Consider the following 22985-nt stretch of genomic DNA (forward strand, 5'->3'; position numbering starts at 1 on the left):
TTTGCAAGGTTATCAATAAATTAATTTATTTCAATAATAAAATCATCATACTCAGACAATTATCTTAAAAACTATCCATAATTTCCGTGACAATTTTCTTGAAGACAGGCTCACAGACTTTCACCCCAGGGCCTGTGAGATGTACGGAATTATCCACGTAAGCCAACATTGTGTCTTTATCGAATGTCAGGTACTTGTCATCTTCCAGGAACATGGGACTGAGATCGAAGAACTGGAATTGGAAATATTAAAGATAAATACGAAAAGTAACGTTTACATTAAAACTTTCAGAAATTTATGAAGGATATGAAATAGTGAAAATCTGAGTTAAAAACAAAACTTTTTCGAGTTGAAGTTTTTATAACTTTTCATAATTTTATTTCAAAATCTATGGAAAGTACACTGTTCAGAACTGAAAATTGACTTGTTTTTCCAAATTTGAAGACAACAACATATTTTTGACGCAATTACGTTCAAGTTCCCGTACAGTTTCCCATTGACTTCATGATTTTTTTGATTATAAAATCGGATTGTTAAACTAGGGACCAAAGCTTAAGCTTATAAGAATTAAATATTAATTATTTCAATTGAAACTGTTTTGTGAAGTTGTTTTATTCAGTGTTCGTTGCTAAAACTCAGTAAACTTGGAAACCAAAAAAGTTTTACTGAAAAGTTCAAATTTTAATTTTTTAAATCCAAGAATTACAAAATTAGATTTTTCTTAAATTTCATCACATCCTGTATACGCCAATAAAATTAAAATTTGAAACTTTTTATTTTCTGTTATAAATTATTCATATAATTAAAAAAAACAAACAATTAAAAACCCACGTGGCATTTCTTGCATTTTATCTGCCTGAATCTCTTCACCACCGGTCTCTTTTCGTCGTCCGCCAACTTTTTACTCAAATGCAGAGCATCCATGTCATCTGGCCTAGTTACAGCGTAGTGCAGGAATAAGTTCAAAAAGTTTTCATGAAACTCTGGGAATGCGTCCAGGATGTATAGTTTTTTCACGTATCTAAAATATTTTTTTTTCTGTTTTGAAACAGGATTTTTTATAACTAACTTTTCATAATGTGCAATTGTTTCATTAATTTGTTGCACAATCTTATCATCCTTTTGAACAGGATTTTTTATGTTATTCATATATCTGAAAAATTCCAGATCAATTAACTAAAATGAATGTTCGTTAAAATAAAACAATTATTGAGTGCAGGCTCATTGAGACATTGTTTCTAAAGTAAAATGACAAATTCCTTTTTTACTTGAAAAAAAAACTTGATGTTTCACAATGTTGATAAAAAAAACTTTCCAATACTAAAATATTTGTCATATATTTTATGTACAGAATTAAGCAAAAAAAAATAGCATTTCTTAATTTATATAATTTTTCACAATAAAATTTTGAAAGTTTATGTTACTAAATGAAATAAGTATTACCTTGCCACTATGAAAAGCACGTCGGGCTTGTGCAATTCCACTTGTTTCTTTGAAAATTCCAAAGCCTGCTGAGAAAGCAAACGGTGGTCCGAAAAAAGCCCGTAACTGGCTGAAAATGTTTCTCAATATAAGAATACCAGAATAAGATCTATAACTCACCAATAACTGACATATATCGATAATCTGAATAGTTGTAGTTAAAATGAGCTCGGATGTGCTCGCTGAAGTTAAGCACATAGCTATTTCCAATCATCATGACTGATAAATTGCCTTTTCCTGGCTTAAAATGAAATCCTAGATGTAACTTTTAAAAAATATTTTTTCAAAAAATTACTGTTTCCGAAATTCATCAAAAATCGAGAAACAGAAAGTAAAAAGTTTTCTGATTTCTCTTAACTTTTACTCACCGCAAATCTACAATAACCTTTGAGATCATTTTTCGGAAAAGGCACATCAATGTCATTTTCGATACACTTATCCTTTTTTGGCTCCAAATCCCAAAGCGAAGTATACAAAACCAGGTTTTTGTCGATAATTTCTCGAGTTTCCGGTGTGAAATTGTTCATCCAAAATGTGTCATTTCTGACACTATATTGAAAATATGCATTACTTGCGATTAGTAGGAAAATTAATGGAAAAACTCCTTTCATGTCCAATTTCAGGTATTGTTTCTCGAAAAGATGATGGAGAAGAATTGATGAAATGAATATGATCACTGAAAGTATAATTGAATAGAATAAATCTATTGAGTAATTGAAATCTTATATTATTTTTGGGAAAAGGGTACATGTTTGAGAATAAAATAGTCAGTTGAGAAGAGAGTTTAAATTTAAAAATAAATTAGTTTTTTCAAATGCGTGAAACTTAAACTTTCAGATGGAGAGCAATTCTGAAAAAAAATCAAAGTTTTTAACATTTGATTCGAGGATGACTATTCTAAAAACATTAACTATCTTTAAACAACCAACATGAAACAGTTAAATACTTCAAATGTCAAAAAAAAACCTTTAAAAAACTAAAACTAAAACTCTATTGCCAATTTTCAAGAAACCGATAATAAATGCCATTTAAATTTGATTACTACAAGTTTTTCAAATTAACATTATGAAACGGCGAAATTTTCTAAAAGTTGTATTATCGTGAAATCTTGTGAAATTTAAATTTTGGGCTTTAAACTTTAAGAAAATTTTTCTTTAAACAGTTTCCTCAGCTGGTTAAAAAATTTCTGAATCAAGTCCGAGTGTGACGTCACACTTTTCTAAAATTTCATTTTCACAACGAGACTGTAGTCTAGTATACTGACGAAAAATCGGAATTATTTAGGAATCATGGATCTTAACATAACTGAATACTTTTGAAAATATTCATTACTTCACAGTTTGTTGAAACGGTAGATTACATATTATTTTTTCAATAAATAAATCCCAACTCACTGATACAGAAAATATAACTTCTGGCGTTTGAAATCAAGAAAATTGAAATAACTGGCCAATGAACCAGGTACAATACATATGAAATATCCCCAATATACCCGAGTGTCGGGGATTTTAGAAACTGAAATTTCTGTTTTAAATTCAGTTAAATATTATGCTATAAACTTACCTGAAAATTTTTCGATTCACATGCAATTATCACAGCAGTTGCTACAGTAACCAGTGGTCTTAGAACTAAAACTTTAATCTCCATAGTTGATAGACAAAGTGCTAGCGCTGACAAGGATACAGTAACCAGGTCATTTTTAGTCAATGGACATGTGAAAGTGCTAGGCTTCTCAGTTTTACTAGGTGTTCCATTTTCTTGAATCTTGCTCCAAAAAAGAGCAGAAAATCCTACAGAAAACTGCCACAATCTGAGGAACATGAAGTTGAACGCGAATTTGTCCAAGATCAGGGCAAAACCAATGAAACCGAAAACTGAAATTATCAAGACAGTCGCTAGCTGAAACATTAAAAAATTTTAAAAAAATTAAAAATTTGTTAAAGACGAGTTACCTTCAGATAGTCATTTTTCAGAAATTGTAGTCCAAAAAATATAATTGGAACAAAAAGATAAAATTGCATTTCCAAGGAGAGGGACCATAGATGAAGGAACCCGTTTATTGAAGACGTGGCGGCAAAAAACTGGAAAATTGGATATTTTGACAATTTCCAGCGGGGTTTGCGGCAAAATAAAGTTTTGAACACTTTTTCTGACTAAACTTTTAGAAATTATTATTTTCAATATTAAAAAAAAAACCATTAAAATGGGTTCATTTTAAAAACAAACACCAGAAAATAGGCCAAATCAGAAAATAAATTTGCAAAATAATTTTGAAATTTTTAGAAAAAAAAATTACGGTTTCTATTCTGTCATTTAAAACCAATTACCAACAGAGAGCATTCAACGTATTGTATTCAACTTTTTTATAGAGAGTTTAACAATGATTTTATAATAATTTGTGGCATAATTTCAACTCGAGGAAAGTTGAAAAGTTTTCAAATGTTGTTTCAAATAAATTTGAAAGTTTGCTTAACATTTTTCTGAATCATTAATCAATTTAAATAGCTAAAAAAAAATTATCAGAGTTCCTGCCATTTATAGACAAATCTAATGTCCTTTTGCCAAAGACTAAATAATTGAATATCAAGTTAAAAAACTATTTCGATAAATTTTCATAATTGTATCTTTTTTAATATACTTTCAGTACAAAACTTGTTGAAAATAGAGAAGATGTGTAACTATTTTAGCCGCTTCTGACCATTGTGAATAAAATTTTAAACACTGTTTCAAGTTTGTAAGAAAAGTTGTTCGATATATTTAAAATCTATTAAGGAAATTATTAGAATGAAATCATTACATGAAAAGTTATACACGCTATACTTAAATGATTCATATTTTCACCATTTCCAAAACTTGAAAAATATTAGAATGTCGTTTAATTGGAGCTGTTTTTAAAACCATTATGAAAACTCTCATAACAAAATTTTAAGTTTTTTCCAAAATCCTTTTACCTTGAAAATTGTTTTAAATATTGGATTATCAAATTGCAGTAAATGGAAGGAATGGACACTTTTTGTAAAAAAAAATTGTGGTAGAATTGAACTCACAAGGGGTATAGTTTGCACAATTTTTGAAAATTCATTTTTTTGCGAAAGAATAATTTGGAAAAGTGAATATAACATATAAAGTGGGTAAAATACACGATAAACTTATAAAAAACTAAGTTGCTGTATAATTTTTTGCTACATTTAGCTTAAAAATTGTTTTAAATATTGGATAAAAAAGTTACTGTTCCACAGAAGTGATGAATATTAAAAGCAAAATGAATAAAGCATTCGGGTTGAATGCCCGAAAATTTTGAAATTTCATTTTTTAGGAAAGAATAATTTTAAAAGTGAATATAACAGAAAAAGTGAACAAAACTACACACTTCCCATAATAAATCTGAATTTTCTTCTCTTACCTCATTAAAATAATCTGCCTGATCATGAATAATCAGCTGATTCGTCACCATGAACAGCGATGCCAACGCATATCGATTATTATTCTTCCACAAAAAATCTCCAAGACACAACTGTGTCATTACAACAATCAGGAAAACCGCCAGAAAATACATTGGTAGAATCCTACGGAATCTATAAAAATTTGGATTTACATTAGTCACCACAAATGCTGTCAACTTAACCTCATATAGTAAAACAGCAGAAAATCATGAATTTTCACTAATTTTGCCTTTGTTAAATTTTTAGCCATCAGAAAACCAGATATCACAAAAAATCTAAAAAAGAAAAATAAATATTGATTTCAAAAATTAAAAATAGTTTCAGGGCTTACATATCAACACCGAGAAATCCATTAACAAATAGGTTAGGGTTCAAGTGAAATAGTAAAACAAAGATTATAGCAATACCACGAAGGCATTGGATGTCTTCTCGCATTGTGGTAAAATCTGGAATAAATTGAATTGAAATTTATGGTAAAGAGGAAAATTTGAAAAAAGTTATGTTTCACATAGTTGCTAAAATTGTTATATATTTTTAAGTTTTAATTCGGTAAATATTGTCATTTTTGGATCGGAAAAAGGAAAGATTCAGATTTGGGTTCTGCGCCTTTACACTTGTATTTTCTTGATTAAAAATAATTAAAATTAAAACAAAGAAATCGCTAATAACCTAGATGCAAAAAATTTGCGCCAAAAATATGGTACATGGTCTCGACATGGCAAAATTCTGTTAAATGCAAAATGTGCACGGCTCTCAATTTTTTTTTAATTGTAAACAAAACGTCTAAACCAACAAAACTCAAGAAATTCAATCAAAAAAGAACACAATTTCTAAGGAGGTCAGGATTGAAAAACACATCCTTAAAAGTTTCAAAGTAGTATAAAATCATCCAGAACTATAATTTTATAAAATATCTAGTTTTAAAATTATTTAAAAATGAAGGTAATTTCAAAATTATGAAGAGAGAACATTCTGAAAGGAAGTTTTTAAAATTTTCCTATTGAAAATAACTAGTCGTGAAAAAACCAAAAAAACAAACATATTTAATTGTTACAAAAATATCACGGATTGGTGAAACATTAAATTTTTTGAAAAAAGTTAAAGTCCAAATCAGGGCTGTGCGGCTGTCGGCTGACGCAGCCAGCCGACAGCCGACTGATAGTGAAAGGTCGGGTGGCTGCGCCAGCCGACCCCCAAATTAGAGTTTTCGGCTGGCGTTTTGAAAAAAAATTAACTGACATTTTGACATATTTTGACACTAGATGCAAGTTCTACAAGTGGAAAAAATAAGAAAATTTGGTTTTTTGATGAATAAAATGATGAAATATTTTGCTATAGTATGTTTTTGTACTAAAAGTATACTAAATAACTTCGAAACTTTTTTGCAATACTTAACCAAAAACACCAGCCGGCTGGCGGCGCCAGCCGACAGCCGAAAATTTTGGGATTTTCGGCTGGTAGCACCAGCCGACAGCCGACTGATAAATTGTTCTCAGCCGACAGCCGAAAATATCAGCCAGCCGCACAGCCCTGGTCCGAATGACGGAATTAGTCTTACTATTAACAAACCAATAACATGAAACTGTGAAAAAATGAAAAAAATGTTTCAAAATTAGCAAAACAAATTATAGAAAAGGTTGACAAAAGACCTTTTTTTTCGGTTTCTTTGCAAACATGTAAAAATGTTCATTACATTGCAATAAAAAGTAAAAAGTTATTCACTACATCCATAGGATTTAGATTAGGATCCAGTAAAAACCGGTTTTATATTCTTCACTGGTTACTTATATGATCAGTTAATTTCTGTGAAAATACAAAAAATACAGAAACATGGTGAAAATTTCCAGTTTTTATTCGTTAAAACAATTTTTCAGTGGTTTTAAAGAAAAAAACACGATTGTTAACAAAATCATATAGTTTTAAAATTTTTCTTTCATTTTTTTCAGCTTGAAAATTGAATAAATATTTTTCCAATAAAAATTTTATTTCACAACGAATGATCATCGAGAAAATTGTGTACGCAAATGAACGGTATTCTTCTTCTCGTGTGTGTGTAGTTTAGCCACTCTATTCAGGTCATAATACCGGATTTTTCCTGCTTCCTGTTTTATGGTTTTGCCAAATTGATCATATGAACTTTCTTTGTATTAGGAAAATACTTGATGCGCGGAAATCTTTCCAATCTTGATTATTTTTTCCCTCGGGAAAAATAAGTTATTCGAGTAATTGGAATGGTTTTTTTAAATTACAGATGCTGCTTCAACAAAAATTTTTTTAGACATTATCTACCAAGATTGTTATTCTTCATTCTTGCTGGAGTTTTTTAAAAAGTTTTCTAACTTAAAAAATAAGAATTATGGGCTACAAAAAATAAAAGAGAAAAAATAAATGTACATTTTAAATATTACAAATTTATCTATTTGATGTTTCATCTATGTTTTCAGTTTTTTATCTGAAAAATGGTTTTGTTTTAGTAGACCTTAGACCTTCATCGTTGTAAAAACGTAGTAAAAGCGTGTAAAATGTAGCTATTATCTGCGAGAAAAGAAAAAAAATTAATAAATTGTAGAGTTTCAGAAAAAAAAATCGTGTTTTTCCACACGGGATTTGTAAAATAAAACCTAAAATTTGAATAAAACTTCCTCAAGTTTTCAAACAATATTGACAATTTCAACATCCTTTTTTAACATTAATCTTCCAAGATTGTGTTGAAGATAGAAAATCAACATTAGTTTGAAAAAAATATTCAATGCCTAAACAATAAATTGAAATTTTTTTTTAGCAAAATATGATAATAACCAAACAGATTTATAAACGGTTATAAAATTTTTTTTCAAGATTTTTAACTTCGAAAATTTGTTTAATAGTTTCGCAAATACAAATTCAAAGAAATTAGTTAGAAAATATGTTGAACAATACATAATCTACGTGAAACAGATTTTTTTTGCTCGCGCAGTAATTTTATCGATATTATTTTAGAAAAATTCAAAAGTCAATAATAATACATGTAAGGCTGTATCGTTATCGACATATTCAACTTTTTCAGGTATTCATGAAGAATGTGAAACAGTCTGAAATTCTTAAATTTTTCAAATTAAACTTTCAGATCTTCCGGCTCCTCCTTGCAAAAATGTATACAAAGCGATGATTTTAATCTAAATACCGACAATAATTGGAGCATTTCCTTGTGATTTTTAAGTGGCTGAAATGATAAAAATATTTTCAGAATTAGTTTAAAACAATGAAACAAATGTTCAATTTTTAATTTTTTTTTGTGAAGTTTTCTGTTTCTGTTCAGATAGTATCATGATTACTGTTCAAGTTTGTTCCGCTTTTCTACAGATATGACTTAATATTTGATCTCTTGATTTTTTTCACTCGTTTTTTCACTCGGGAAAAAATAATTGATTCGAGTAACTGAAATAATTTTTTTAAATTACAGATACTGTTTCCTTTTTTAACATTAATCGTCCAAGATTGTTATTAGTCGTCTTACTAGGGACTCTTTTTTGGTCACAAGAGAGTTATGGGTTGAATGATATATTTTCTGAAAGCTAATGCAATGAAAATATCGAATTCAAAATAAACTATTGCCCAAATTGATGCTAAGACAATTTTTTTACTCCGAATGCGTATTTAAGTTAGTCTGGTAGATGTTGACTTTTTAAATTTTAAAAACATAAATTCCAGGCTACAAAAAATGCAAGAAAAAATAAAATAAGCAGTTTACAAATTACAAATTTATAACAACAACTTAATTTTTCATTTATGTTTTAAGTGTGGTTTCTGAAAAATAGTTTTGTTTCAGTATACCTTTATAGTTGCTAAAACTTTGTGTTTGAGAAGGCTGTAATTTTATATCAGCTAAAAAAAGAAAATTTTAATAAATGTCGTGCTTTTCTACAGGGAATGTTTAAAACAAAACCTAAATTTTGAATAAAATTTCCGCAAGTTTTGAAACAATATTTAAAATTAATTTTAAAATCAATTTCGGTGTTGATGATAAAAAAATCAATCTAATAATTTGAAAAAGTATTCAACGCTTAAATTATAAATGTGAAACAGTATTTAGTAAACTATAATGGACCTTCAAAGAAAAAAGATGTTTTCTGAATTTTTAACGTCATTTTATAGTTTTATGTTTTTCACATAATTTTCCATTTGACAATTACCAAAACATACCTAAAACGAGTCAAGCCGAAAACAGCTTACAAAACGCGTTAAAACATTTTGAAAATTTGTTTAACAGATAGTTTTGAAATAAAAAATCGAACATATTGGTTAGAAAAATTGTTGAACAAGGAATAATCCACGTGAAACAGTTTGTTTTTGTTAGCGCAGTGATTTAATTCGTATTCTTCTAGGAACCTTTGTATCAATACATTCAACTTTTTCAGATATTCATGAAGAATGCGAAACAGTCTGAAATTTTTTAATTTTTCAAATTGAACTTCCAGTTCTTCCGGCTCCTCCTTGCAAAAATTTATACAAAGTGATGATTTAAATCCAAATAGCGACAAAAATTGGACCATTTCCATGAGATTTTTGAGTTGTTGAAATGATGAAAATATTTTCAGAATCAGTTTAAAACTATGAAACAAATGTACAATTTTTAATTTTTTCAGAGTTGGGAAGTTTTCTGTTTCTGTTCAGATATTATGATTACTTTTCAAGTTTGTTTCATTTTTCTCAATTGTTCAATTTCAGTTCTATTGCATCTTCTCTTTATGTTTTAATAACAATAATATTTTAAAGTAAACTGAATGTATCAATGTTTCCAATCGCAAGTGTTTCTGATTTATTTTTTTTTAATTTCAAAAACGTGTGCATAATATTACAAAAGTTTTTTATTTGTGAAAATATAAAATTGTCTTTTGTTTTTTTAAAATTTCATTGTGAGGCTTACAAAAACTATTCGAAACATTTTTTTAAAATTTGTTTTTACTACTTTTTACTACTACATTGAGAACTCAATCTGTTAACTTATTGGATATCTATGAAAGAGCTGAAACGGTTAAATGATTTTTCACGTTTGACTCAAACTTCTAATTTGCTAAAACTTGTTAATTTCCAGTTTTATGTGCAAAAAACTTTTGAAACTGCTCAAAATATTTCCTGTTTCAAAAAATTGTTTTTAGCCTTACTGGAAATAATGAATATTCCGAAATAATGGATATAAAGGATTTCAGAACAACATTTTGAAACACTGAACTTTTTTTCGTTTCGGGATTTTTTAAATTACCGACAACCCCGCCACAATTTTTGTGAGTGAAAAAAAATAAAAAATAAAATATCGAAAAATTAAACTGAAAATTGTAAAATTATCATATGTTCTGCAAATTTTGAAAAAAAACGACAACTTGAAATTTTCCGAAAAGTTTTTTATTTCTGTCTTCTTGTTCTCACTAGTTCGATCTACACGAGCAATGAAATAAATTGTTTTGCATAAATTATGTAGGCATGCTGAAACAGTCTTTTTTTTAGAAACTCGAATAAAAATTATGTTCTACCAAACAACATTTAGATTCAAGTATATAATAATGATATTTGTATTTTAGTATAAAAACGAAGTTAATACTTTCATTGTTTTAGCAATCTGAAAAAAGTGGGTCTGAAAATATATCTAAAACTCGGAAAAAAATAATTGGTTTCAGTTTCATGTGAATTTCCATTTCTCTTTTCTGCAGGATTTTTTTTGAGTTGGAATTCAATTTTTCGTTTCTAGCGTTATATTATGTCTCCAAAATCCATAATAATAATGATAAATTTTAGAATTTTTCAAAAAATTCTGAAATAGTGATTTTTTTTTGAAAACGAGAGAAAATTTTCTGGTTTTAACGATCAACATCTGGATTCAAGTAGAAAAGAGTGTTCCACTCGAAAATTATTTGAATCCACACTAACACTAAAATTCTCTCTGCAGGGAGTGCCAAAGCACATTTCTCAATATTCAGGACGACACGAGAGACGGAGAGACGCAGAGGATAAAGTGCGCGAGATAAAATGAAATGATGTGGAGACGCAGTGGCTCACATCAACTTATTGAGCTCCTTCTCCCTCTGTCTCTCTCTCCCATTTTCCCGTGAGGCTTGTTTCTCCATCTACTACTTGCCGTGCTCTTTTCACCCTTTGTGTGCTCATTTTGCTCTTAGGGGCGGGGCTTATTGGACCCCCACTTCTCCTATACAACACGTTTTGTGGGGTTTGGTTCTTGGTTTTGAAGGGTCTTTCTTTCTTTTTTTGGCTTATCATTTTTGTATAAATACGTTTGAAGACTATTAATAGTTTTGGAATTATTATAAAAAAAATATAGAAGTTGAAACAAACAATTATTTGTTCAATTTCATCGACTAGAAAAAAGACAATCACTCAAGTCCAATAAAATAAGACAATGTTCAAATATTTTGGGAGAACAAATTTTAAGAATCTATGAAACATGATGTTTTTCGAAAGAAAATCACTGGTTCCAAAAAAATTCAATTTCGCCAAAAAAAGTTTGCAAAACACTCTGAAGGTATTAATTTCTTATTTCCTTCTATACTATTCAAGAGCTTTATAAAATTGTAGATTACCATCCATTTTGAATTTTGCTGAAAACTTAAATACATATAGTTTTCAGCCGTGTACTCCACTCGGACAACTTGGACCTCTTGGAAAACTGTTTACAGTTTCTGTTTTGATTTTAACCAAGTTTCAAAATCATGTATTTTTTGTAATTTGCACGTGGTCTCCTTGAAAAAAATAACTATGATGTTCCAAACTACCACGTTTAACAGAAAAATAAAACGACAATAAATCCTGAAAAAACACATTTTATTTATTTAATTTCCATGTCCAAGCAAGACTAGTACAATCGAAAACTTGCTCATTTATCTAGAAATGTTGAAACAGTGGATGTTTCAAAATCATAATTTTTGAGTGCCAAACGAAAAACAAAAAAAAACGTTTTGGAAACTGTTGAAATTTTTATCCGCAAATTTTTGATTAATTTTAGCAGAACAATAGTTTAAAAAAGCTAAAACACTTTGACAATAATCGGTTTCTTCAAACTTTCTTCAAAAAAATGAACACATTGAAACAGTAAAAATTTATTTTCTTTGTCAACAATCTCTGATGTTTCTCACAAGCTTTAAAATTTCAGGGGAGCCGTAAAAATACTTGCATTCAAAAAATAAACCCCCCCCCCCCCCTGCCAGCAATTCCAATGTTTCAAATTTCCGCGCGTTCTCATTTTTCTTCCCCTCACTCACTCAAAATGAGCATTTCAAGCTGAGCTTCATAATTTATTCGGCTGTCAAAAAATACATATAGACATGCCATCTCATTTTTTTTCTTGCAGCAAGTAAAAAATGACGTGTTGCCTTTTCATTTTTGTTGTTTTGGTGGAAATCTGGTAGTTTTTCTTCTAGATTTCATTCAATAATACTATGCATTTAAATCTCGGTGAGAGTTTTGTTTTTTGAGTTAGGAATATAGCTCAGGATTAAAAATGTAGAAGTAGCCGGAAATATTATGTGATGTTTGAAAGATCAAATTGTTTGAGCAGAAGAAAAGTGACTTTACTAATATATTGAAACAGTAAAATGATCTCAAAATAAATACTAGATTCAGTTTCTTCAAGTTTTGCTTTAAAAATCAGTGGCCCCGTCAGCCTTTTTTGATAGGCAGTTCCAATTCAGCTCAACACACCTACCTACGCCTCTGCATTTTTTCAATCATTGCTTTTGAATTTGAAAATAAGATTTTCACTAGTCGGTAAGCAATAAAACATTCTAAACATTTAAATAATGTTTCGCAGTGTCCGACATTTTCTGGGTTTTGCAGTTAAAGTATAAACAGAATAATATTGTTTGTAAAAATTTAATAAATTTGAGAATTCTTTGAAACGCGTTTTTGGAAAAAGTTTTGAGAAAAAAAGTTTTAAAAAATTTTCGAGCTTATTTTTTGAAAATTCGATTTTCTTTGTTTTTCCACCGCGGGAAAGAGTAAAAAGTTTTGTGCTCAAAAATATTAGCAATAAAATTTTTTATTTTTTCCTGCTTGTGTAGGCTAATATTTGTAACTTTTTTCAAACGTTCCCATTAAAAATCGCCCTTCGTTTTGGTTTATTTACAAAAATACTTTATTCATTTTTTTTATTGCTGGTTTATTATCCAGTGGAACTTCTAAATTTTGTTTCATGAAATTTAAATATTTTTCATTGAAATTTCACTGAAGATTTTCATGTCTTTTTTCAACACTCATAAATGGAAAATTCTTCAAAGTTCATTTTATCTTAATTTCTCATTCTAATGTATTAAATCATTAAATGTAGACAAATTTATAACACAATAACAAAACAGTAGAATACAAATATCAAAAAAAAAATTGAGTTCGAATTTTTACTGTTTCTTCTAGTTTACAAGACCGAAAGAATACAACTGCTTTGTTGGGATTTCCTTTCCTCCACTTTGTCATCACCAATATTAATAAAAAATCTCCCGCTTTTCAACTTTATTTGATAACTGTGATTTTTCTAACAGGTAAAATGGGAAATTTGCTATTTAATACTGACAAAAAAAAACAACTTTTTTAAAAATTTAATGAGAATATTGATCTTAAGATAATCAACAACAACCCCTCCGTAACTTTTCTTGGCTTCTAATGATCAACATGAGACGTGATAAAAACATATGAATCTTGTCGAAAACCTTACGAATATTATATTTCCGTCTAGTTATCTTTGCTCTTTTTTCGCTTAAAAATTTTAAGTTCAAAGACGGAATCTGGCTATTAATCAAGTACAATATTTGACACAAATTTCGCTGCAAATTTTGAAATCAATAGTATCTCCAGTAGAATCCTCCGTTATAAGCAAATTGTGAAACATACTTTCTTTATAAAAACTACAAAAAATCATGCTACGCTACGAATCATCACACCAGCTTTTTCTACTTTTCAAAACAGTTTGAAACAGTAATTTTTTGAATAAAAAAATCATATTTTTCATAATTTGGTTTGCGATAATTTTGCTTCTAATGATCAACAAAACCCACTAGCGTGAAGATTTCAAAAATGTAGAACCGAAAAAAAAACTCGATGAATAAAATATGTTCCTCCCTCAGTTCTCAAGGTTCAACAACTCGTTTCAGGTCAATCTAGGAGCGTTAGAGTTTGAGAAATGTATACATATACTTGCCAAATCTATTTTTTTTAAGTGATTGCGTGAAAAAATAAACTTCTAGATATTTCCCACGTTGTCTATATAATCATTAAATAGCGAATAAATCAAGTAATTACTTATTAGGCTTAACTTTTTTGGAAGTGTCTAATATACCGTAAGAGCGCCGTCACTTTACAATTGCCCAAACCACGCCGTGTGTGTCACTCATCAATGACTATACTAAAAGATAATAATAAAATATCAAGATGAAACAGTAGAAAAATTTGTGGCCAAATTTGTTGTTTATTTTTTCAATTTTTCGAGTTCTAGCGGACAACGGCATAATAAATAGTTCATTAATTATGAGGAATAACTATTATGTAGATACTAAAACAGACGATAATTTTTTTTTCAAAAGTAGGAATACATTTCGAATAGTATTGGAAAACTCGCTCTGTTAGGTTTTTCGGTGAGAAGTTTTATTGTTCAATTATCCTTTTTTTTTAATTTTGATTTTTGGAAGCAACCGACATTTCACAGGACATTCTCACAAAATGCCGGCTCTTATACCTGCCGTGACCTCCATTTTGTCAGCTGCTCCTTTAATTCCGAGTTTCCCATCTACCGTACCCCCCGTTCTCGGGACCCCAGTCATTTTCTATTTTTTTTCTATGCTAAGCGCCGGATTTGATTTGCATTTCTAGTCTTCTTCCCTCTATTTCTCCCCTTCTTTATTTTCGTCTTCCCCTCCCATTTTTTTCATTAAGCTTTCAAGGGATCTATTTTCCTATTTCTTTTTCTTCTGTTTCATGTGTATCATTTAGTTCAATACATGTATGAATTCACAGCTCACTCAATGAAAAGACACGACGGGTAAACTTTTTGGAAAATCCAATTGGAGAGAAAAGAGCAAAATGCTCTTTTTAGTGGACTCTCTCTCTCTTTCTTTTATTTCCATTCCAGTATACACGGAGGCTCTTCTTCACTTACTTCATGCCCTTTTGGATAGGTTTTTATGTGTCATAGAACTTTGGTGGCTTGCCGTAAAATTGGAAAACCCAAATGTTTAATGAATTTGTTCCAGTCATCTAACAAAATTTTTTGAAATTTAAAACAAATATAAAATTTCCTGATTTAACCTTTGAATATATGTTACTACGCCTAATAATCAACAATCTTCGTTGCAAATTGTGATTAACTTAAATTTTGAATCGATTTGAATTGTTCTGTATTCAAATAAATTTTTCTAGCAATAACAGGTAATTCGGTGAAAAAATTAAACTGATAGAACTCGAATTTCCTAACAAAATGTCTAATTAAAAAAAAACTTTCAGAAAGTTCTGAAACTGTAAATTTTTTTTAAAGTCATTTCAAAAATATTTCGATTCGCCAGTACTCCAAATATTTTTGTAAATAATTTTCCACACAAACATAGAACTTTGGTTTCGAAAGAACCTTTTGACCTGAATTACTTGTGAGCGCAGTTCATAGAGAAAGTCGATCCAACAATGAATATGTCATTTTGAATGCTTTTCAGTAGAGAAAAAACAATTTTTTTTACAAAATGTTTTCACATTTTCAATATAGCGTGCCCTTTTCGAATTTAATTTTCTGAGCTATCTATTTTTTAAAAATCAAAATTTCCAGAAAATCCCCCTCTAAAAATCTTAAACTCTTTTTTTTCTATTTATTCAATAACACCACCCTACAATCCTTCTATTTTTCATCATTATACATTTTCCTTCCTCATTCTCATCTTCTCATTTCTGAACGTATCATTTTTCACCAGTTTTCTCATTTTTCCAACAATTTTCAGGAAGGAATCATGACAGACGTCTTCAATAGTTTACTGCCTCCTGACGAGGATTTGGAGAAACACAAAAAGTTTTCAAGTTAGTTTTTTTTTTAATTGTGAATATTTGTTGGAGGCCATGTTTCAAATAAGTTTTAAAATTTGATTAGTTTTGTTTGTTTATTTACATCTGATTTTGAATGATACAAAAAAGTATCTCAAATGTCTCAAAATATAATTGAAAAACTATTTCGCCAAACACATAATTTCTTAGTTTTATGTATTTCCACAAAAAGTTTAATTTTTCTGACAAAATGATTTTAAAATGGATGTTAAATATTTAGGTTATATTAAGTTAAAATCGAACAATTATATAAAAAATTCTTCCAAACAAAAAGTAGAAGTGCATACATTTTTTAACTGTTTCACAGTTATCATTCAACAAAATCAAAAAAAAAACACAGTTGTTCCGCAGAAATCTCTCTTTGTTGGAATAAACCAAATATTTGAAACGGTAGATTTTTTTAAAATTTCGTCTCTCGAGCAATTAGGGCTTTTATTTTCAATAATAATTTCAAAACGGATCTCGAACATATGCTTTTGTTTTTGCTTTATAAAAACCCCACACGAAAGAGACAAATTATCTTGTCAAACCCAGTTAGTTTCTCACTTTCATATTTCATTTTTTCCGTGATCAAAAACGTCTCTAAAAATAGATTCCCAAAGGAATATTAGTAACACTTTTGCCCCACCAGTAGCTCTCTCTCTATCTCACAAAAATTTGACGAATGAACTCTTTTCCGTTGGGCTATCTCTCTTGTTCATCGGCTTGTTCTGAAAGATGAGAGTCCGACGGCTGATATCCGCCCCAAAATTTCTTTGTCTCTCATGATATCTTTGAGAGAGAGAACAGATAAATTGGCAGCACACGAGTGTCACATTCTCTCATTACGCTCCCAAAGCTTGATCGTGATTCTTGATTTTGATTCGAGATGTTCTCATTATATTCTGATATTGAATTTGTCCCGATTGCAGGGTATAAACCCCCGAATTATGAAGGTGAGGTGCCAAATTAATTGCTGCCCACACATAAATTTATGGGATTTATTGTAGTGAAATTTAAAAATAAAAGATAATAAGTACTAAAAAAAGGTTTTCTGTCTTGAAATCTGGAAACGTAGAACTAATTTTGGAGCTTTAATAAGAATTGCATACAATTGTTTTAAATAAACACAAATAGAAAACACATTGACTACTTTTTCTTAAAACCAAAACATGAAACAGTGGATTTTAGAAAAAAATCATTATTTTAATTATTGCTTTATTCATTCATTTTGTGCATTTTCTCCTAGTATAACATGCAAAATTTGGAGAATAATATTGTAGTTTCATATTAAACAATAACAATTTTTAATGTGGCAATTGTTTTTGAATAGTTGTTTAATAGCCAACTGAACGAGTTAATATTGTATCCTACTTTTATTATTTATAGCGGGAATATGAAACATAATGAAAAAACTTTACAATTTTTTTATATTTTTTTGTGAACTCAGAAAATTTTTTCATTACAAAAATTATAATTATGGAAAAAAAAACTATTTGAAAAAATTATTTTTTCCGGTATTTTGATAGCATGTTTGACTACTTTTTCATCTTCAAACAGTGAGTTCCTAGTGATTTTGTACCCATATATATCAGATACCAGTGGTTCAATACAAAAATTTTTTTTCTCTTGCTCACCAAAAACTTCAACAAAAAAGTTTCCAAACATTTCGAAAAGGTTTTTAATCGGTTAGGTTTCGTATTACAAGAACATTCCAATGCTACTAAAATAGAGCAGGAATTTCAAGCTCTCTTTTTCGAAACTAGTTTTAACTTTTAACGTCATATTTTATTAAATACTGAAAATTTATATCGATGAGGTATATGTTCAAATAATTAAAAGAGATTATGATCGTCTCTAAATATGAACATTCTGAAACAGTAGTCGTTTGCAAAATAAAATCAGAAAAAAGATTTTCATGTTTTTTTTTAATTTTTCAATATATTTTAAGTTTGTTTGGTAATCAGTAATACAAATTTCAATAATTATTTATTAAAAACTGGAAAAAAATACACGTTGAACTATTCGAACCTAATGTTAAACGATGATCTATACAACCAAAATATTTACTAGCGATCCATAAATAATATAATGTTGAAACACTGTAGTTTAAGTTTCGAAAAACTGCACACTAAATGTTTATTGGTGATTCATAATTAACAAGACACTGAAATAGTGTACATAAAGTTTAATTTTCTAATACTTTTTTAAATCAAATTTTCCAGCCAGTGCCTCGAGCAAAATGCAATATTTCGACGATATCATCCCATTTGGAGAATTTGAGTGTCGAGAAGCTCTTGAAAAAGAAGTGAAACGTCATCGATATTGGAAGAGCAAGACTGTGAAGAAAATGAATTTTGATCGAATAGAACCTTCAACAAGTATTCATTACATTCTCGAATCATTCACAGAAGCCAGATCCACGTCTGAAGCCACTGAAGCAGCGAATTTTGCTGCAATGAGTGAAGCTTCATGCTCTTTGACCGGTGGTAGTGGGGCGTTGAGCCCGTGGGATTTTGAAGTTATGCCGGGCCATCTTTTTGTGGATCAGGTGAATTTTCAATTTTCTTGATTTCATTTATTTAATAGAAACACTTCATGAGAAAAAAATTTAACTTTTATCTGAAACAGAAGATAATTTGTAGCAATATATTTTTTAACCACTTCACATTGTTTTCTTAATCTCATGTGAGAAGTGAGCACAATTATATTTCAGTAGTTGTCATGCCAGAAAAAAGGGCAAAAAAATTACAATTAGTTGATTTTAATGTACTTACTCAAAAAAGAATGTAACTATTACATAACTAGCTGAGAAAAATATTGTCGTTCCGCAGCCGACATTTCGCGGGAATTAGTGAATTTTTCTTCTCATTCATTTTTTTTCAGGTCCGTGTATTCGAAATGCCTGGCTCAAGTCAAATAAATCCGTGCTCGGCGTGCAATTCGGATGGAACTATTCATTGTTTTCACTGCAGGGGATACGGAACAGATAAATGCTCGTTTTGTCGGTGAGTTTAACATGCCATCAAAATTTGTGAAGACATATAAAAATATTGAAACGTTCGGATTTTCAAATTCCGGTCACAATGTATAATACTATCATGTAGTATAAAAAAGGGGTTTCTTGAGAGTTTACGTAGATTTTTCAACAAAATATGAACTCGACAGTTTGGTAGAAGTATCATAAATACATATTTATCATATAGAAGTTTGAGAATACGAAATTTTCGAAAATTCAGATTTGAAAACTTCTTGAAACAGTGGCTTTTTTTAAGATTTAATTTTTTTTCTGTTTCATCTGTTTCTTAACTCTGAATAATGTTTTAATTTGCAATTTGTGTTCTGTTTTCTGCCAATTTTTTTTTCAAAGTTCCGAATGTTTCACCTATTTCATTTATTTTTGGGGATTTTTTTTTAGTAATAGATTTGCTAACCGTATATTCTCTATTAGTGATGCGTTTTAAAAAGTCCCGAAAATCAGTGCCGCACCCATTTCTTTATTGAAAGAGACACTAAGCAGTTTCGAAATTTTGTGGAGCATTTTTGTATATTTTTGAAGATTTCTTGTAAAGTTACAAATATAATTTAATTATTGTGTCTTTCTTTTACAAAAATCCACAATCTTAATAATTTGAATTAATGAATGAAAGCTTAAACAGGTGAGCTTTTGCAACTGAACGCTATTAATCTCCAATTGAAATAATACGCTCGAAAATTGATACTGTAGTCTCCAGTAGTACTGCAGTCTCTAATAGTGCGGAATTCAAAAAAAGGCTGGAAACTAGTGCTGCATGCAGCAATAATAGAGAGTACACGGCAAATGTTTCAACAAAATATGAACTCAACAATTTGATAGAAATATAATAATTTCAAATTCTAGACTAGAGAATATGCAATTTTCGAAAATTCAGTTTTGACAACTTCTTGGAACAGTGATTTTTTTTCAAGCTTAAATATTTTTTTTTCTGTTTCATCCGCTTCTTCACTATGAAAAATGTTACAGATTTCTATTCTTTTCGATCACTATTCTTATCTTCCAATGTTTTTTTTTTCAATGTTCCGAATGTTTCACTTATTTCATATGTTTTGTAGGATTTCCTTTTTGTTAGTAAAGTAGTTTATCTCAGGGAAACAATTTTTTACAACAAATAATTGGTTACGTTATTTTGTTATTTTGAAATCAAAGCTTTTTTAATTTAAAAAATTTGTTTCCTAGAAAAATTCGTCCTAAAATGTAATTTTTGCTGTTTCAGAGGTACCGGTATGAAATCTGGAGTGGCTCACCCGGCTGTATACACCCATCCAATGATTGCCACGTTTCCGCACGCGGACCTGTCACGTGGATATGCTTCTTCTTCAACTGCAATGGTCAGGCACGGTGGGTCTGGAAGTGGTAAGCATATTTTGTTCAACGCTTTTGTAAACGCTTTTTGTCAGTTTTTGTCTGTTTTGTTGAGGTGTTATAGAATGTTGGGATTTGAAATAATTCATTCATATTCCTAGTTGGTATAAAATTTAAATTCAATGTAAAGTAGGAAGAATGGAAATTCTGATTTAAAAATATCCTAATTTGTCGGAAATTCAGGAATATCACAGAAAGAAAAGTATTAAAAAAACCCAAAAAAAATAAATAATCTAACTTTTGGCAACTTTTTTTTTGATTTCACTGCTTGACATGCCTCTAAAATTAGAAGCTGGACCCACCAATCAGCTTCTTCGAACTCCGCCCACTCCGTCTGATTGGTTCTAAAGTAGGCTGAGCAAATTGTTGATTGGTCGTGTAGTTCGTACTTTGGAAAAAATGCAGTTCTTATTTTTTAGAAATATAAATATTAGTAACGCTTTTTGAGAGTAATTTTAGTTGGTACCGTCCTCTTTCGAGTTTGAAAATGTTTCAACTGTTTTACTTTTACCGTAATTTGGCGAGAGAAAATATAAATGTATTAGACGATTCATTCCTTAAAAAAATACTAGAAGCACGGATTCTAGTTTCGGGTCGAATTTTTCTTCTTTTCTTTTATTTAGTAGCCTAACTAGGTGTATTTTTCTAATTTTCAAAGGGTTTATTGTAAAAATAGTTTTCCCAGAAATGGCTGAAATCTCAAAGTTTTGCAATACTAAATGTGACGAAACCCGTTAGATGTCGGCCGCTACACTTTTTTGCCACTGATTAACTGTTTTGGTTTGCTATTAAATATTCATTTTGTCTGAAATAAAGATTCAGTTTTGAAATGTCACGATCCATTGAAAATAAATAAATTCATATCATAAAACCAAATGGTCAAACAGTGTATTTTTTACATTCTACCAGTTTTCTGAAATACATTTCAGAAGATAATTACTTTTATGCCAAAGTACATTAAAAATAAAATAATCGCATATACAATGCCAATCAACTTTAAAATATTTATTTCCTGTTTCAAAGTATCTACTTCAAAATACTTATTTCCCAACAGTCTAATCAATCGTATGGAAACTTCACTAATATTCTTCTCAACTCAAATCAATTTCTAGGTAGTAACTCATATGGAATCGGTACCCCCATGCATTTCATGTCAAAAACCGGTGTCCCTCCACCTGGAATCGGAACTCATGATCTTTGTTATATGTGTCATGGGCGGGGAATCAAAGAGTGCCATCATTGTAAAGGAGGCGGCAAGAAACCGTGTACTTCGTGCTCTGGAACTGGGTCTGTTAGGAATTATACGAGGATCAAGGTTTATTTGTAAGTTTTGAATTAAGTTTTTGGCTTTATTTTTGAAAAGGTTGTATTCTGATAGTTCTGTCCTTAGTTACTGGCTAGCTGTACTTGGAAAATATGAGAAATTTTCAAATAATTGTTTCACAAAAACCATCGCCTTTTGACAAACATTTAAATATAACCAAATTAATTTTGCTGTCAATGAACATAAGTTACTGGTTAAAACTGACTACAAAAAATGATATGAAACTTACGAAACAGTAATTTTTTAGATAAAACTTTTTCTGGTGGAACACATTTTTACGATGACATGAGGCTAAAAAGGCTGTAATGTGCATATTCACCGGTAATTTTTCAGGATTTTTCATTACTGTTTTTACTAATTATCGCGAGTATTTAACAGACTTTCAGAATATTTTTTATCCAAATGAAACCAGTTTTGAGACTATCGCAATCCTATACTAGAAAATTGTAAAATTAGGGTTTCTTTTTTTTTTACCTGCTAAATCACTATATTTTTCAACCAATTTATTCGAAAATTTGAAAACAAAAACAAAAAATATAAATTTTCACTAATTTTCACCAATTCACCAATTCACCTATTTACAAAAAAAAATCAAAAATCCGCTGTTTCACCTTTTATATATATTTCCTGATGCTTTATTAGCATTAATAATAAAATACTAATATGTAGAAAGTAGAAAATTAAACACTATTGTTTCATCATATCATTATGTACTCGAACCTAAACCTGTATAGCAATAGATCTGATCTAATTGTTCCAGCAAAAATGAAAAATCGGAGCACTACACGGAAAGTGAGATTCCAGAAAAATTACTGTTTCAAGCGGAAGGTAAACGGATATTCGAGGAGGAGCAAGACTATGTGAGTGCTTCACTATCCTCAAAACGTCTGAAAATAAATTTTTTCAGATAATTCCAATTTCACAATATCAAGAAGAAGATGTGAACAAAATGTCAAAACTATTCTGTGCGCAGCATCTTCAAAAATGTATGGGAGTGTGCCGAGTGATAAGGGTATGATGGAAACCTGAATATTCAGATTTACAATTATTTTGAATGTTTCAGCAACGCCACTATATGAACGCGATTCCAATCAGCAAAGTTCACTTCTCATTAGGCGGTGAAAAGGGGATTTTCTATGTGTATGGTACACAGAAACTATGCTATTTTCCGAATTTCCCATCGAAATGTGTGATTTTATAATCTAATTTGATTTATTTTATAAATTCTGATTTGAAAAAATTGAAATAAATTCTGTTATCTGTTTCACTGGTGAACTAGTGAAAAGTTCTACTCTCA

The 22985-nt window shown here is 29.6% G+C and overlaps 2 protein-coding genes and 99 non-coding genes across 104 annotated transcripts; 41 read left to right on the forward strand and 60 right to left on the reverse strand.

Moving 5' to 3' along the window:
* Positions 1-12: 12 nt before the first annotated feature.
* Positions 13-5381, reverse strand: oac-56 (Acyltransferase). The gene is made up of 12 exons (NM_070341.3): positions 5257-5381; positions 5108-5200; positions 4886-5057; positions 3435-3563; positions 3046-3381; positions 2877-2997; positions 1851-2158; positions 1603-1723; positions 1444-1552; positions 1070-1153; positions 832-1021; positions 13-232 (listed from the first exon to the last, which is right to left on the reverse strand). Exons 1-12 carry the CDS (start codon positions 5358-5360, stop codon positions 65-67), a joined length of 1935 nt encoding a protein of 644 aa, NP_502742.1. The 5' UTR covers positions 5361-5381; the 3' UTR covers positions 13-64.
* 21ur-14669 lies at positions 148-168 on the reverse strand. The gene has a single exon (NR_059065.1).
* 21ur-13868 lies at positions 246-266 on the reverse strand. The gene has a single exon (NR_059066.1).
* 21ur-729 lies at positions 249-269 on the reverse strand. Its single transcript, NR_059067.1, has one exon.
* 21ur-283 lies at positions 640-660 on the forward strand. Its single transcript, NR_059068.1, has one exon.
* Positions 1065-1085, reverse strand: 21ur-10259. The gene has a single exon (NR_059069.1).
* On the forward strand, positions 1086-1106 carry 21ur-14130. Its single transcript, NR_059070.1, has one exon.
* On the forward strand, positions 1330-1350 carry 21ur-5746. The gene has a single exon (NR_059071.1).
* Positions 1822-1842, forward strand: 21ur-9227. Its single transcript, NR_059072.1, has one exon.
* On the forward strand, positions 1823-1843 carry 21ur-12741. Its single transcript, NR_059073.1, has one exon.
* 21ur-10683 lies at positions 2138-2158 on the reverse strand. Its single transcript, NR_059074.1, has one exon.
* 21ur-5313 lies at positions 2354-2374 on the reverse strand. The gene has a single exon (NR_059075.1).
* On the reverse strand, positions 2767-2787 carry 21ur-6165. Its single transcript, NR_059076.1, has one exon.
* Positions 2818-2838, reverse strand: 21ur-14984. The gene has a single exon (NR_059077.1).
* On the reverse strand, positions 3323-3343 carry 21ur-5160. Its single transcript, NR_059078.1, has one exon.
* 21ur-10932 lies at positions 3324-3344 on the reverse strand. The gene has a single exon (NR_059079.1).
* On the forward strand, positions 3823-3843 carry 21ur-5042. Its single transcript, NR_059080.1, has one exon.
* Positions 3972-3992, forward strand: 21ur-9955. Its single transcript, NR_059081.1, has one exon.
* 21ur-13597 lies at positions 4127-4147 on the forward strand. The gene has a single exon (NR_059082.1).
* 21ur-7312 lies at positions 4251-4271 on the forward strand. Its single transcript, NR_059083.1, has one exon.
* Positions 4369-4389, forward strand: 21ur-9623. The gene has a single exon (NR_059084.1).
* 21ur-1938 lies at positions 5058-5078 on the reverse strand. Its single transcript, NR_059085.1, has one exon.
* An 89-nt stretch (positions 5382-5470) lies between the features above and the next one.
* 21ur-2926 lies at positions 5471-5491 on the forward strand. Its single transcript, NR_059086.1, has one exon.
* Positions 5492-5934: 443 nt separating this feature from the next.
* Positions 5935-5955, reverse strand: 21ur-13925. The gene has a single exon (NR_059087.1).
* 21ur-9734 lies at positions 5938-5958 on the reverse strand. Its single transcript, NR_059088.1, has one exon.
* A 1115-nt stretch (positions 5959-7073) lies between these two features.
* Positions 7074-7094, forward strand: 21ur-521. Its single transcript, NR_059089.1, has one exon.
* Positions 7095-7226: 132 nt separating this feature from the next.
* Positions 7227-7247, forward strand: 21ur-10702. Its single transcript, NR_059090.1, has one exon.
* Positions 7248-7394: 147 nt separating this feature from the next.
* On the forward strand, positions 7395-7415 carry 21ur-14093. The gene has a single exon (NR_059091.1).
* A 249-nt stretch (positions 7416-7664) lies between these two features.
* Positions 7665-7685, reverse strand: 21ur-9828. Its single transcript, NR_059092.1, has one exon.
* A 111-nt stretch (positions 7686-7796) lies between these two features.
* On the reverse strand, positions 7797-7817 carry 21ur-8268. The gene has a single exon (NR_059093.1).
* Positions 7818-7928: 111 nt separating this feature from the next.
* 21ur-5031 lies at positions 7929-7949 on the reverse strand. The gene has a single exon (NR_059094.1).
* Positions 7950-8822: 873 nt separating this feature from the next.
* Positions 8823-8843, reverse strand: 21ur-6132. The gene has a single exon (NR_059095.1).
* An 80-nt stretch (positions 8844-8923) lies between these two features.
* 21ur-7606 lies at positions 8924-8944 on the reverse strand. The gene has a single exon (NR_059096.1).
* Positions 8945-9181: 237 nt separating this feature from the next.
* 21ur-8780 lies at positions 9182-9202 on the reverse strand. Its single transcript, NR_059097.1, has one exon.
* A 77-nt stretch (positions 9203-9279) lies between these two features.
* 21ur-5233 lies at positions 9280-9300 on the reverse strand. The gene has a single exon (NR_059098.1).
* Positions 9301-9361: 61 nt separating this feature from the next.
* 21ur-9222 lies at positions 9362-9382 on the forward strand. Its single transcript, NR_059099.1, has one exon.
* Positions 9383-9872: 490 nt separating this feature from the next.
* Positions 9873-9893, reverse strand: 21ur-2830. The gene has a single exon (NR_059100.1).
* 21ur-5899 lies at positions 9874-9894 on the reverse strand. Its single transcript, NR_059101.1, has one exon.
* A 191-nt stretch (positions 9895-10085) lies between these two features.
* On the forward strand, positions 10086-10106 carry 21ur-539. Its single transcript, NR_059102.1, has one exon.
* Positions 10107-10327: 221 nt separating this feature from the next.
* 21ur-10710 lies at positions 10328-10348 on the reverse strand. Its single transcript, NR_059103.1, has one exon.
* On the reverse strand, positions 10331-10351 carry 21ur-844. Its single transcript, NR_059104.1, has one exon.
* 21ur-8961 lies at positions 10332-10352 on the reverse strand. Its single transcript, NR_059105.1, has one exon.
* Positions 10353-10656: 304 nt separating this feature from the next.
* On the reverse strand, positions 10657-10677 carry 21ur-3019. Its single transcript, NR_059106.1, has one exon.
* Positions 10678-11182: 505 nt separating this feature from the next.
* 21ur-11713 lies at positions 11183-11203 on the reverse strand. The gene has a single exon (NR_059107.1).
* A 92-nt stretch (positions 11204-11295) lies between these two features.
* On the reverse strand, positions 11296-11316 carry 21ur-12198. The gene has a single exon (NR_059108.1).
* Positions 11317-11421: 105 nt separating this feature from the next.
* Positions 11422-11442, reverse strand: 21ur-1982. The gene has a single exon (NR_059109.1).
* Positions 11443-11748: 306 nt separating this feature from the next.
* On the reverse strand, positions 11749-11769 carry 21ur-5594. The gene has a single exon (NR_059110.1).
* A 170-nt stretch (positions 11770-11939) lies between these two features.
* On the reverse strand, positions 11940-11960 carry 21ur-1072. Its single transcript, NR_059111.1, has one exon.
* Positions 11961-12387: 427 nt separating this feature from the next.
* 21ur-7918 lies at positions 12388-12408 on the reverse strand. Its single transcript, NR_059112.1, has one exon.
* Positions 12409-12437: 29 nt separating this feature from the next.
* Positions 12438-12458, reverse strand: 21ur-10946. The gene has a single exon (NR_059113.1).
* 21ur-6589 lies at positions 12439-12459 on the reverse strand. Its single transcript, NR_059114.1, has one exon.
* Positions 12460-12747: 288 nt separating this feature from the next.
* 21ur-13473 lies at positions 12748-12768 on the reverse strand. Its single transcript, NR_059115.1, has one exon.
* A 239-nt stretch (positions 12769-13007) lies between these two features.
* 21ur-8797 lies at positions 13008-13028 on the forward strand. Its single transcript, NR_059116.1, has one exon.
* A 115-nt stretch (positions 13029-13143) lies between these two features.
* 21ur-12658 lies at positions 13144-13164 on the forward strand. Its single transcript, NR_059117.1, has one exon.
* A 36-nt stretch (positions 13165-13200) lies between these two features.
* On the reverse strand, positions 13201-13221 carry 21ur-2861. The gene has a single exon (NR_059118.1).
* A 133-nt stretch (positions 13222-13354) lies between these two features.
* Positions 13355-13375, forward strand: 21ur-3789. The gene has a single exon (NR_059119.1).
* A 351-nt stretch (positions 13376-13726) lies between these two features.
* Positions 13727-13747, reverse strand: 21ur-660. Its single transcript, NR_059120.1, has one exon.
* Positions 13748-13815: 68 nt separating this feature from the next.
* 21ur-8161 lies at positions 13816-13836 on the reverse strand. Its single transcript, NR_059121.1, has one exon.
* Positions 13837-14274: 438 nt separating this feature from the next.
* On the reverse strand, positions 14275-14295 carry 21ur-3322. Its single transcript, NR_059122.1, has one exon.
* 21ur-14241 lies at positions 14279-14299 on the reverse strand. The gene has a single exon (NR_059123.1).
* A 95-nt stretch (positions 14300-14394) lies between these two features.
* Positions 14395-14415, reverse strand: 21ur-7896. Its single transcript, NR_059124.1, has one exon.
* Positions 14396-14416, reverse strand: 21ur-8120. Its single transcript, NR_059125.1, has one exon.
* 21ur-15175 lies at positions 14398-14418 on the reverse strand. The gene has a single exon (NR_059126.1).
* Positions 14419-14915: 497 nt separating this feature from the next.
* Positions 14916-14936, forward strand: 21ur-11280. Its single transcript, NR_059127.1, has one exon.
* A 306-nt stretch (positions 14937-15242) lies between these two features.
* On the forward strand, positions 15243-15263 carry 21ur-9155. The gene has a single exon (NR_059128.1).
* Positions 15264-15349: 86 nt separating this feature from the next.
* 21ur-4840 lies at positions 15350-15370 on the reverse strand. Its single transcript, NR_059129.1, has one exon.
* A 506-nt stretch (positions 15371-15876) lies between these two features.
* Positions 15877-22952, forward strand: ssu-2 (Suppressor of Stomatin mutant Uncoordination). 4 transcript variants are annotated; one of them, NM_001268876.2, is made up of 8 exons: positions 15877-15959; positions 18188-18513; positions 18849-18970; positions 20216-20340; positions 21477-21687; positions 22449-22548; positions 22596-22700; positions 22752-22950. In NM_001268876.2, exons 1-8 carry the CDS (start codon positions 15893-15895, stop codon positions 22887-22889), a joined length of 1194 nt encoding a protein of 397 aa, NP_001255805.1. In that variant the 5' UTR covers positions 15877-15892; the 3' UTR covers positions 22890-22950. The 4 variants fall into 4 exon arrangements, with proteins under 4 accessions (NP_001255805.1, NP_001255804.1, NP_001293866.1 ...); NM_001268875.3 differs by having other exon boundaries at positions 15882-15959; positions 20216-20355; positions 22752-22951; NM_001306937.4 differs by lacking the exon at positions 15877-15959 and adding an exon at positions 16640-16918 and having other exon boundaries at positions 22752-22914.
* 21ur-6815 lies at positions 16044-16064 on the forward strand. The gene has a single exon (NR_059130.1).
* Positions 16328-16348, forward strand: 21ur-4423. Its single transcript, NR_059131.1, has one exon.
* 21ur-8888 lies at positions 16429-16449 on the reverse strand. Its single transcript, NR_059132.1, has one exon.
* Positions 17075-17095, reverse strand: 21ur-11971. Its single transcript, NR_059133.1, has one exon.
* Positions 17302-17322, reverse strand: 21ur-3360. Its single transcript, NR_059134.1, has one exon.
* On the reverse strand, positions 17776-17796 carry 21ur-15172. Its single transcript, NR_059135.1, has one exon.
* Positions 17777-17797, reverse strand: 21ur-7497. The gene has a single exon (NR_059136.1).
* On the reverse strand, positions 17998-18018 carry 21ur-3721. The gene has a single exon (NR_059137.1).
* Positions 17999-18019, reverse strand: 21ur-4435. Its single transcript, NR_059138.1, has one exon.
* On the reverse strand, positions 18073-18093 carry 21ur-2023. Its single transcript, NR_059139.1, has one exon.
* Positions 18527-18547, reverse strand: 21ur-6982. The gene has a single exon (NR_059140.1).
* 21ur-4086 lies at positions 18668-18688 on the forward strand. The gene has a single exon (NR_059141.1).
* 21ur-1049 lies at positions 18669-18689 on the forward strand. The gene has a single exon (NR_059142.1).
* On the reverse strand, positions 18959-18979 carry 21ur-4167. Its single transcript, NR_059143.1, has one exon.
* On the reverse strand, positions 19158-19178 carry 21ur-2085. Its single transcript, NR_059144.1, has one exon.
* Positions 19159-19179, reverse strand: 21ur-12043. The gene has a single exon (NR_059145.1).
* Positions 19297-19317, forward strand: 21ur-3517. Its single transcript, NR_059146.1, has one exon.
* On the forward strand, positions 19384-19404 carry 21ur-4790. Its single transcript, NR_059147.1, has one exon.
* Positions 19830-19850, reverse strand: 21ur-6438. Its single transcript, NR_059149.1, has one exon.
* Positions 19830-19850, forward strand: 21ur-14056. The gene has a single exon (NR_059148.1).
* On the forward strand, positions 19974-19994 carry 21ur-8379. Its single transcript, NR_059150.1, has one exon.
* On the forward strand, positions 20072-20092 carry 21ur-35. Its single transcript, NR_059151.1, has one exon.
* 21ur-3343 lies at positions 20450-20470 on the forward strand. The gene has a single exon (NR_059152.1).
* 21ur-1062 lies at positions 20454-20474 on the forward strand. Its single transcript, NR_059153.1, has one exon.
* Positions 20907-20927, forward strand: 21ur-2518. Its single transcript, NR_059154.1, has one exon.
* Positions 21182-21202, forward strand: 21ur-14399. The gene has a single exon (NR_059155.1).
* Positions 21183-21203, forward strand: 21ur-2166. The gene has a single exon (NR_059156.1).
* On the reverse strand, positions 21186-21206 carry 21ur-3469. The gene has a single exon (NR_059157.1).
* 21ur-2556 lies at positions 21424-21444 on the forward strand. Its single transcript, NR_059158.1, has one exon.
* Positions 21858-21878, reverse strand: 21ur-4795. Its single transcript, NR_059159.1, has one exon.
* 21ur-13629 lies at positions 22337-22357 on the forward strand. Its single transcript, NR_059160.1, has one exon.
* 21ur-710 lies at positions 22426-22446 on the forward strand. Its single transcript, NR_059161.1, has one exon.
* On the forward strand, positions 22651-22671 carry 21ur-9308. Its single transcript, NR_059162.1, has one exon.
* On the forward strand, positions 22790-22810 carry 21ur-10735. Its single transcript, NR_059163.1, has one exon.
* Positions 22953-22985: the final 33 nt, after the last annotated feature.

Source organism: Caenorhabditis elegans, chromosome IV (genome assembly GCF_000002985.6).
Source record: "Caenorhabditis elegans chromosome IV".
Taxonomy (NCBI): Eukaryota; Metazoa; Nematoda; class Chromadorea; order Rhabditida; family Rhabditidae; genus Caenorhabditis; species Caenorhabditis elegans.